General features: G+C 49.7%; 1 protein-coding gene across 2 annotated transcripts; it reads left to right on the forward strand.

Annotated features, from left to right (window-relative positions):
- Positions 1 to 401: 401 nt before the first annotated feature.
- CKB (creatine kinase B) lies at positions 402 to 8388 on the forward strand. Of its 2 annotated transcripts, XM_084270498.1 has the most exons (8): positions 402 to 454; positions 1387 to 1599; positions 2745 to 2899; positions 3741 to 3873; positions 4804 to 4975; positions 6447 to 6570; positions 7262 to 7451; positions 8023 to 8388. In XM_084270498.1, exons 2-8 carry the CDS (start codon positions 1407 to 1409, stop codon positions 8199 to 8201), a joined length of 1146 nt encoding a protein of 381 aa, XP_084126624.1. In that variant the 5' UTR covers positions 402 to 454; positions 1387 to 1406; the 3' UTR covers positions 8202 to 8388. The 2 variants fall into 2 exon arrangements, with proteins under 2 accessions (XP_084126624.1, XP_084126625.1); XM_084270499.1 differs by lacking the exons at positions 402 to 454; positions 1387 to 1599 and adding an exon at positions 2047 to 2259.
- Positions 8389 to 11454: the final 3066 nt, after the last annotated feature.

Below are 11454 nucleotides of genomic sequence, written 5' to 3' on the forward strand. Positions count from 1 at the left end.
GAGGCACACTGCTCTTCACGCCCAGCGCTGAGTCCTCCACCAAGGTGCGAAGCCTGAAGGGCAATGGGCTGCACAGGCGTGTGAAGGCACCGCCGCCTGCGGACGACCCTGGGCCAGTGGAACACGGACATGGATTCCCGCTCACGCTGATGTGTTTAACCGAGGCCGCCGTTGCCTCTCCGCTGCGAGGCGCAGCCCCGCCAGACCCCCACCCGCCGCCCCGAGACCAAGCAAAATGGCGGCAAGCCCGCGCCCGGCCGGCAGCTGGCCGCTCGCCCCGCCCCCCAACGATCGGGCCAATGGAATGAATGGGCTATAAATAGTGGCCAATGGAGTGGCGGGTCACGCTGTATATAAAAGGGGCGCGGCGGCAAGCCCGCAGCTTCACTCCGGCTAAGGCAGCGGTGGGTCACTGAGGGGCGCGGAGGTCCTTGCGTTAGCTGCGGAGCCCTCGGTAAGTCCCGGGGCAGCCGAGCCGTCCTGCAGCTTTAGAATGAGATTGTTTAGTGGTGGTTGTTGGTTTTTATAGTGTCTTTTTCTCCCCCGCTGTGCGAGGCGGAGCCGGTCCGGCTGGGGAGCGGGGCTGCGGGTGCGGCGGGGCACAGCGCGGGGCAGGGGCGCCTGGCGCGCAGCTGGAGCGGGGGACGTGGCGCAGCGCAGGTGGCTACCGGGCTTGCCCCCAGCTGGAGCGGGCCCCGCTCTAAAACCAGATTAACCCGGTATTTAGCAGGGTAGTTACATATGCTCGCCCCAGCCAGGTCTCCCGAGGGAGCCGTCTGTTGTATAATGGCTTATTGGATGCCTCCCTCCCCTCCGCTCCCAACTCGGAGAGCGGGGAGGATGCCGGGGTCTGTCCCTCCTTGGGCCGGAGCGCAGCGGATCTTTCCCCCTCACCCCCACACACCGCGCCCGGCAGCGGCGGGAGGAAGCGCGACCGTCCGCCGAGTGCATGGTGGTGCCGCCCCGCTCACCTGCCACCCGGGCCGGGGTCCTGGTAGGGCCGAGCACCCTCTCCTTAAGCACCGCGGTGGGCCTGGGTACCCTCCCCGCCCCACAGCCGCCGGCGGGGGATCTGCCCGGCGCTGCCACGGCCGCTCCGTGCGACCTTGGGTGCGTCGCCTCATCCGGGCGGAGCCCCGGAGGAGCGGGGAGAGCCCCTGTCCTTGCGGCTGGGATGCTTAAGGACGGGGCAAGGCTGCGGGAGGTGAAGAACTTTATTCTCCCCTCTCTCCTGCCCTTGTGGAAGGTGCCATAGCAGCAAAGGTGTGAAAGGCACGGGTGGGACAGCAGCCAAGGTGACCTTGCCTGGCTGCCTGGCTTCCCACCCTGAGTGGTTCGGTGGCCTGGCAAGCCCCCAGTGAAAGGCTTCCCCTCTTTCTCCCCTAGTGACTGCAGTAGGGTCAGACATGCCCTTCTCAAACAGCCACAACCTCCTGAAGATGAAGCACTCTGCTGACGATGAGTTCCCTGACCTGAGCGTTCACAACAATCACATGGCCAAGGTGCTGACCCTGGACCTGTACAAGAAGTTGAGGGATAAACAGACTTCCAGTGGATTTACGCTGGATGATGTCATCCAGACTGGGGTTGACAACCCAGGTAACGGCCGGGGACCGTTAGATCTATAAAACGATCTGTTCTCCCTCCTTACTGGAAGTGCTTCTTGACAGCGGCACCCAAGGCTCTTGAGCTGCCGGGAGGCGAATCTCCAAGCGATGAGAGATGGCTCTAAACGCATGGCTGTGTTAAAAGGGGCCTTGTTCTATCAAGCCACGCTCCTTGCTGTGATCTGACACATCAATTCCCAGACACTTCAATTATGTAACTGCTCTGCTAAATACTTCCAATCCGAATTAAAAAAAAAAAAACAAACCACAACCAAATGCGTTCTAATTATAACACAACCAGGGGGGGAAAAAACAACCCAACCCTGATGTAATGTGGGCTTACCTGGCTGTTTTAGTCTGTTCTTTCTCCAAACTGGTTATGTGATGTTCTCTAGCACTTCTATGAAAAAAGGGGGAGCAGATGTGTTTACATGTTAACATTACAGTATTTATTTTTACTCTAGCAATATCAAAATGGCCCAACTAAATAATCAGAGACTGCCTCCTGATGAGGAGTACCCGGACCTGAGCACCCACAACAACCACATGGCCAAAGTTCTAACCCTGGATTTATACAAGAAACTGAGAGACAGAGTCACGCCCAGTGGCTTCACCCTGGATGATGTCATTCAGACTGGGGTTGATAATCCTGGTAAAATGCGTTGAGAATATTCTGTGTGAGCCAGCTGAAGTAACTGGTGCTTTTGAATATGGTGACTTAAAATTAATCTTGTGGAGGTGGTATTTATGAGCAGGCTACAGAAATGCAGCTCTGTCTGTAGCAGAACAAATGAAAAATGAAGCATGCTTGCTTACAGCAAAGCATGATTGCTTAGACATAAAGCTCTATCCAGTGGTCTGAATTAGCTAGTGAAATTGGATTTGCTGTGCAAATTTGTCCTAAACCAAGCTTGACAAGTGAGCCTGGTTTAATGGCAACAGCTATGGATTTCCATAGCACTGCATTTGACTAACTGGATGAAGTGTAGAATGTAGGATATCTCCAAATGTTTTTATGTAAAAATGCATTTCTGAGTGACTAGACCTACCACTACAGAACTTGCCTGGTTAGTGCTGCGCTGGAGTACAGCCAAACATCACCCAAACTTAGCTCTTCTGACTTTATTACCACTCCAGGCCATCCCTTCATAATGACAGTAGGATGCGTAGCTGGTGATGAAGAATGCTATGATGTGTTTAAGGAACTCTTTGATCCAGTTATTGAAGACAGGCATGGTGGCTACAAACCAACTGATGAGCACAAGACCGACCTGAACCCTGATAACCTGCAGGTACAAACTTTTGATCAGTTACTGATGGCTGCTGGTCTGGGGACTGGGTAAAATTGTTGGCAGCTGTCTAAAGAGATTACTTGGGCTCTGTCCCCTCACTTTCACCCAGCACAGACCCACAGGCTGCATGTCTGGTGTGATCAGACTTAAGAACCTGCTGCTGTAGGATGTTAGTCCTGGCATGCAGCGGGAGCTTGCTTCATGTGCTGCTGCAGCATGGACCATGCCAAACATGTCCAATGTGTGATTCCATGGACTAGGAGCTGTAGTCAAGCTAAACAGTGCTCTCCTAGGAGTCAAGGACTGTCATAACTTCACACTTTCTGCTGTCTCATCTTGGATCTTAAAAATCACCTGGCCTCATACTATAGAACAGACATTATGCCTAGCAGTAAGGATTTCTGCCCATATTAGGGATTTCAAATGTTACTGTAGATTCTAGGCATTCCTAATGCCATGTTGATGGGCTAGCTGTAGTCAGCTTGAAAATAAGATACTTTGGGTGACAGTAGTGAAGAATTCTCATTCACAAGAGTAAACATGTACCTGAAAAACATGATGTGTCTGGATTGCAGATTTGAAGGGGTAACACAAGCCCAGACACACAACTGATGGTATCCCTAACTTCTAGCACTACTTAGTAGCTGGAGTGTTAGCCTCAAAGTAAGGGCTGTGCCAAACAGGTACTTGAGTTTATGTTGAAGAAAAGAATCCTGAAGTAAGACAGCAGCTTACAGGCAAAGTAGTCAATATCTCAGGTATAAGGTGCATGTGAGCTACGTGTATTTGGGGTGGGTAACTTGGAAACAGGTTTGTACTCACTGATTTCCTAATCTTGTAGGGGGGTGATGACCTGGATCCCAATTATGTGCTAAGCTCCCGTGTCAGAACTGGTAGAAGCATCCGTGGGTTCTGCCTTCCCCCACACTGCAGCCGAGGAGAGAGACGGGCCATCGAGAAACTCTCTGTGGAAGGTAAAGCAGGAACTGGGTGCACTGGGGAACCTACTTACCTCCTTTGGGCAAGAGGTGCTCTTTGTGGTTTGAAAATGGAGGCAGTTGGCAAAAGCAGCCTCCCTCAAGACTTGGCTTGAACGTGGAGCCTTCCCTGGAAAAGGCTCATTACATCACAGCTGCATCAGCATTACAGTGTGTAGCTGAGAGCAAGAGCACATGTCAGGGAAGTCACAATCCAGTAGGTTCACCTTTGCTGATCTTCAAAGCTTCTTTCTATCTGTGTGGGGAAAGAGGTTGGTTCATCATGGCTCAAACCTGAAATGTAACAGGTATGTGGAAACTTCAGGGCTTGAGTCATAGTTGCAGTATTTTGTGGCTGCTTTTAATTGACTTTCATTAACGTTCAGCTTGCTTAGAGGTCTAGTCTTGCTCCAAATATGTAGCTGACTACAGTAAGCCCTAGTTTTCAGTGGAAGGCCTCAGTTGCAGGGTTTTTGCTGTTGCCTCCCAGCTCCATTAAGTGAGAGGAAGGGTTACACTCCCATCTCCAGGACTGCACCTTGAGTGTAGCTGTTCCAGACACTCTCAAGGGCAGGGATCTCAGCTCTCAGCTGGGGTAAAACCATGACAGTCTAAATAGTGTTTGTTACATCCATGACCTTGATTCTCCATGGAAGAAAGCACTCCATGCACAGTTAAGGAGCAGCAATGATTCTATACTGCATGTTAGGGAACAAAGGCTACTTGTATGAGCCTGGAAGGTGCAGACAAATCATCTGATGCTGCCTTAGGTTCTCTAATGCTGTAAAGGCATTGCCGTGGCATATGAAAGTAAGGGAGGAACCAAACCCAGCAGATCAGACATTGGTGCACTTTGTGTGTGGTCTCTGAAGTGCTGGGAATGTCTAACACCTTTGGTCCCATCCTAAAAGTGACTCTCTATTTCAGCTCTAGGTAGTCTGGATGGTGATCTCAAGGGCAAGTACTACGCTCTGAGGAACATGACTGATGCAGAGCAGCAGCAGCTGATTGATGATCACTTCTTGTTTGACAAGCCAGTTTCTCCTCTTCTGCTGGCATCTGGGATGGCACGAGACTGGCCTGATGCCAGGGGTATCTGGTGAGTCTGACTAGAAAGGAGGAGTTGTGCAAAGTCCCTGCAAAAAATCTTGCAGCTTTGCTTGTGGCTCAAACTGTTGGGCAAAATGACAGCTTCTGCATTAATATTACTGAATTAGATGAGGAGCTTGTGTGGTGTCTTCTGGGGAAGTTGCATCTAATCCAGTAGAATTTGGACAAGTGCTACCATGCACCACACTGGGCTGGAAGGGAAGGAGTCATCTTGGCTATCCTGTAACCAGAGCCTACCCATCCAGCACAGGCTGCTGAAGCACCAGGCAAAAAGTAGCACAGTTTATGAAAGTAGGGCACTTCTAAAGGAGTAGATGTACTGCTACATTCAGCTCTTTTCCCAGGACATTAGAGTAACATGGCAACAAACCACAGCATTGGCTTGGCTCAGACTTGACACTGGATGGATGGCTGCTCTCTTGTAGTCTCATCACTTTACGTGCAGAAACTCCCTGATGCTGGACTAGTGATAAGATTTCCCCCACTGCCTCCAGAGACTTGGTGACAGGAGTTGACTGATGCAGAGGTGTGCAGTGGAAGGATTCTGCTTGTCAGATGTAGGTCACCTATGTAAACTCTGCATCTCAGGAGCTTCTGCAGCATAATTAACTTGCTGGTTTTTATCAGCTGGAATACTCCAATCTTATTACTGTACCTGCTTCAGTACAGCCCAGAGGAAGCATGCACTGTTTCTGTAGGTCACCTTTAAGATTGCATCATCTACCTGCAGTTTGCCAGTGCTAGATAGCGCTGTCATCTGAGCATGACTAATCTACAAGCTTCAAGTGTAAAGTCTGTTGTCTGCATAAATAACTTTCCTCAGGTACTAGTTAAATTTTGATCCTAATCAAGCTGAGAAATTAGCAGCATGATAAATATTGATGGTAATACTTGCTGCAAGCTAGGACAAGAGGAGCCTGCTGGTGTTCAGAGGTTTTTATAGCATCTCTGAAGAGCCCTGATCTGAAGTTGACAGTGAAAACTCAACTCAGTTGTCTGATGAGGTACAAAGTGCAGTTTAACAGAATCTGACAAAATTCTGATAAAAGGCTTTATTATACATTGTCAACACAGTGTCGTTATGAACATGGCTGCACAGGGCTGTCTCAGTCTGTACTGATCACCCTTACTCATCAGCAAACTGCCTGACAGATGGAATCTCCTAAATTTGTACACTCAGGCCATAGGTGAGCTAGGGAGATGGCTGGATTTTGGGGTTTGATACTGTAAGACTGGCTAATAGCATGTTACAACTTGTTCTCACCTGTGTACATGTAGGGCAATTCAAACTGCCTCTTGAAAAGAGCTGGGTAGAAGCTACTGGTTTAACCCTGTTAGGAAGGAGCAAGAAGCCACTGAGTGAGCACCCCAAAACAAAAACTGCAATGATGAGTAATTTGGTGCTATTGGTTCTCATCTGTCCCACCTGACACTTTCAAGTTCTCTGCCTTGTCTCCTAGGCACAATGACAACAAGACCTTCCTTGTCTGGATCAACGAGGAGGATCACCTTAGGGTTATTTCCATGCAGAAGGGCGGCAACATGAAGGAAGTGTTCACCCGCTTCTGCACTGGGCTGACACAGGTGAGTCAGGCTCAAGTGGTACGTGTTTCTCCAGTTAAGGCTGAGAAGTCAAACTCTTTCAGGTCCCCTCTTGAGTCCTGCATGGTGGTGCTTCCTAGCTTGGGTCTCTGGGAGCACCCTGATGAGTTCCAGAGCTGTGAGGGCTCACTGTAATGGCAAATCCCTGGGGTTATGATATTTTCAAGATCACCTCTGATGGTGGCACCCTTATCAGAGTGTCTAAACAGTACTTAAGACTTCTACATGGTTCTGTAAATCAAGCATTGAGGCACCCCAGGTGGGAGGGGAAGTTGGTTGAATGTGGATGGGCAAAGCTGGGCTGAAGCTTCTAGGCTGAATGCTGTTCTTTGCTTCTGGTCATGGTATGGACTTAAGTCTTACTAGTGCCTCATCAGAACAGATGTGCCAGCTTGACATGTGCTGAATCAAGCTTCCCACCAGATAAGACTTCAGATTTTGTGGTGTAGCTTAAATTTAGTCTGTCTCACTGCTAGAACCAAGATTAATGCCTTAAAAGCCCCTTGTTGGTTGCCCTTTTTTTTCCAAGTGGAAGGGGCTTATGTGACTGACTTAAATAGTTGTTCAAACTGTTGTGGCTGTTGCTATGTAACTGCAGCTGTAAATGAGCACTAATGGATGACCTACATCCTTCAGGCAGAGAACAATCTCTAAACATCCATTCTATTTATAGATAGAGAATCTCTTCAAGTCCAAAAACTACGAGTTCATGTGGAACCCACACTTGGGCTACATCCTGACCTGCCCATCCAACCTTGGAACAGGACTTCGTGCAGGTGTGCACATCAAGCTACCAAACCTGGGGAAACATGAGAAGTTTGGAGAAGTCCTTAAGAGACTCCGGCTGCAGAAACGAGGCACAGGTGAGAAGTGGTGATACAGTGATGCCCTAGTTGGGCTGCACAGCAAAAGCCTGGCTACAGCCAGAGCTGTGTCTTGGTTCACAGTGCCTGTCAGACCATCCAAAAGGGTCCTTTTTAAGCACATGGAGAGAACAAAGCCTTCAGATCTTAGCTTGAGGGGGTGGGGATGCCAGTGCTGTGCTCATACCTTAGCTGTATCTGGTGATCTATGTGTGTGCTATCTGGTGTTCTGAGTGTCAGATGAGGTGCACCTGGTGGCAGCTGTGGCTCTTGTGTGAAGGGATGGGAATCCTGATTTGACTTCTGGCTAAGAAATAGCTGCAGGAGGTACTTCTGACCACAGGCTTGATTGCTCATGGGTTACAAGACTCGAGATCTGGCCTCATGGTACACTCATCAGCTCACATTGGCAGTCACATGCACCTTTATCTTTCTGCATGTAGGAGAAGGCAGCAGTGGCAGCCTGTAGAGAGCTGTCTTGCTATGTTCCCACCTCAGGCTAGTGGGGGAAGAAAGGTAGACTTTCCTGTACTAGCAGTGGTCAGCATACTAATGACATCTCTTGCTCCAGGTGGTGTGGACACAGCTGCTGTCGGAGGGGTGTTCGATGTCTCCAATGCTGATCGTCTTGGCTTCTCTGAGGTGGAGCTGGTGCAGATGGTGGTGGATGGTGTCAAGCTGCTCATTGAGATGGAGAAGCGCCTTGAAAAAGGCCAGTCCATTGATGACCTCATGCCAGCTCAGAAATAAAGCACTTTATTCTCATGCTTCCTAACTTATTGGATGAATAATAAAATGTCACTCCAATTCAAACCCCTGGGGTCAGAGCCCACTTAGTTACACTGTAGAGAAGTCTTCCATCCATCTGTTGTTAGAGTTTATTTTTTTGATGGTTGAGATGTTGCTGAAAATTAAATAAACTATTGTTTTGGCCTGAGCTGTGGCAGATCTGTTAACTGAATGTCTGAGAAGTTGAGTGACTGTTTCTAGCTGCACTGGAGGGGCTGGGTTTGGGTGCTAGCTCATCTTTGTGGCTGGGCTGGTGTGGTCTGCTTGAGTTGAAATGGGACTGAAGTGGTGTCAAAAATGAAACTTTTAAGTTGATTGGAGCTGCTGTAAACTTGAGAGCTAGTGCTAAACATGAGTCACTCTGAACATGCCCAAGCTTTGACTTGTGTGTCTGCTCATGGCAACTGTAAACTGTCATTATGCTGGCTACAGCAAGCCAGGCTGCCTCCAGTAAGGGAGAGGAGACAGATCTGGGTACAAAGGGCTACTGTTCTTGGGTCCTCCTGGGGCTGGAGGGTGATGCTCTGAGGTCAGACTTCAGCCTGTAATAATATCAACACCAAGCTTGTTTGTGGGGAGGTCAAATCTTTCATCTCTGGAGATGGGGGAGGGGGAGTTGTGTGTGTTGGTGTAAACAAATAATTTGTCTTTTTGGGATGAGGAGTGAAAGGAAACTCAAACTAAACCCATGCTGCTCTAAGTGCTTTCAGCTCTGCCAGGGAAGAGAGGGGGCCTGGAAGCTGCCAGTTACAAGAAAATGTCACGTAATGGAGTGGTTTTTGGCTGCCTCATCTTGGCCTGTGTACCATTGTCTCATGAACTTACAACCAAGCAGTACAGTCAATTAAAACATGTGAAATAGTTGGGTTTTTTCCAAATTGGGTCTGGCTTGCCAGCTCAGGCTGTTCTCTGGGTGGGAGCTGATGGTGCTGTATTAAATGGGGCTGTTCCCCTGACTGTAGTCTGTACGTGTGTGCTTGCGGTGTGGAAGCCTCACGCTAACCTACACGAGCAACATTTTCTCCAAGTACTGAGAGCTGGTGTGTCAGATCCTCAGCACTGAGAGCTTTTGCAGCTCATGCAACCAGGGGAGCAGATAGCACCTGCTCAACAGCTCTGCCCACTTCTAAAACCTGGCTTTTCTAGAGGGAGCGTGATGAAAGGTTGCTGCATAGCTTCACAGCGTGCTGCTTTATATAGGCTGGTGGAGATAACTGAAGTTTTCTTTTGTAGAGGCTGTGATATTTCTAAGGCTGTGATTGCAGGCTGTCACTTAGCTGAAGTGATGACTCTGCTTGGGGTAAGCTAATTAAATTTTTGTGAGGGAAAGGCTGCGTGAACATCTCATCTGAGTTGTTTTTTGTGTGGTTCTTTTAATACAGCCTTTTATGTGATTCAAATTTAGCTGGGTGGGGGAGAGGAGATCGTGTGTGAGAGTTTTGTTCTGTGCTGGGAGATGCTCCTGTCAGTGAGTTAATCAGTGCAGGGGTTTTTCTGTACAGGGCTTGTGAGAGCAGGGAAGGGAAAACAGCACAAGAGACAAGGGGCTGGTTCTGTATGTTCCTTAGGTGCCCCTTGCTGTGCTGTGTGCCTCTGTTCACAGACACTTGGTAAATAGCTGGTGCTGTATCATGTAATCAGAGTGTTCATTTAGTGGTGCCTCTCCCCAACTCAGCATTGCTACTGAACTCTCAGCAATTATCTAAGGGAAGGAGGTGCCTGAAAACTTGTCTAGGTATGTTGTTTTTCCTAGCTCTGTCAGCTGGACTAATAAAAACATCTCTGTCCTTAAGCATCTTGTTTCTCCTATGTCTGTAGCCTGTCAGAGCTCTCTATCTCTATGTAGTTTTAGCCCCTGGGTCCCCTCAGTCTGAGGCAGGACCTGTAGCTTGCTGAAAAACTATGGTGCAAACAGTGAGCTAGTCTTCAATGCCTGCATCCAGCTAGAAAATGTTTTCTTTTAATTGGTTTTCTTTCCACCCACCCACCACTTTTGCTGGGTTGCCTCCTGTTGCTGCCATGAGGAATGACATGACCATGCTTTTGTTTCAGCTTGTACAAAGCAACTGAAAAGATGCCAGAGAGTGAACACGTCACAGAAAAGGACTGGACACAGTGGCCCACCCCAGCTGGGACTTGCTAAAATCCTGTGATCAAGAGGGAAATTAAACCTCCCACCCCCCTGCCTTAAAGCTTCGGTTTGGCTCTCAGCATTACTCACTGTTGTGCCCTGGGTACCTACTGTGGGTTGGTCAGATACTGCGGCTGTGTGAGGGTCCCACGGAGCAGCAGCTCACTTGTGCCTCAGGCATCTGGGGCTGTGCTGGGTGAGGGGAAGCTGCTGTAGGTCAGGGCTGCCTCAGCCTGACACTGAGGGGATGGAGGGAGGTCACCAGTCGCTGCTGTGCTTCACAGAGGGGAAAAGCTGGCAGAGCCACCCAAGTCACGTAGCTTTTGGGATGGATGTGGGAGCTGGTGTGGTCAGCAGAGCCCTCTGGATGGGTGAGCTTGTGCTCTGCATCACACCCAGCAGTGATGATGTCATTCTTCACCAAGCCTGGAGCAATGCACAGGCTCCTCTGGAGCTGAAAATCTGCTGACAGCGGGTGGGTGCTGTCTGGGAGAGGAGAGGGGGGCTGGGTAGCCCTTTGGGGTGTGCAGGTGTGTGGTGCATCTTTGGGCTTTCTCATAAAGTTTCAGCTGGACTTGCCTCAGAGACTGGAGAGCAGGGCTGGCTGCTGCTGTTGTGCTGCCATGGAGAGCAGCTGAGCTCAGCTGGCTGTTAGGTGGGCCTTGTGTTGTCCTCTTTCACTGCCTGTGTGCACCATGCTCCCACAGGCCAGCATGTCCCTCGGCTGCTGGCTGGCCTCTGGAAACATGCTCTTTTGTGTAACGTTTTCAAGGGGAATTTCTTTCTGTTCTTCTTCATCATCATCCTTTGAACATTTCTGCTCTCCTCTGGGGACTGGCTGCTGAGCCCTGGCCCATGTGTGATGCCCACGGGGCCGATGCCTGTGCTGGCAGCAGTCAGCCACCCCTGTTCCCTTCCCTCTCAGCACGCATGGCACAGGCAGCACGTTGCAGGGACCCCAGGGTCCTTATTCAAGAAATCAAGCTGCTTGGGAAACTGTTACCTCTCACATTACCCTCACTGGCAGCAGGCTGCCTGTAAATGCTCCTTATTCCATTTCTGTCCTATCTACTGGAAATTGTT

Source organism: Gallinula chloropus (genome assembly GCF_964237585.1).
Source record: "Gallinula chloropus genome assembly, chromosome: 14".
Taxonomy (NCBI): Eukaryota; Metazoa; Chordata; class Aves; order Gruiformes; family Rallidae; genus Gallinula; species Gallinula chloropus.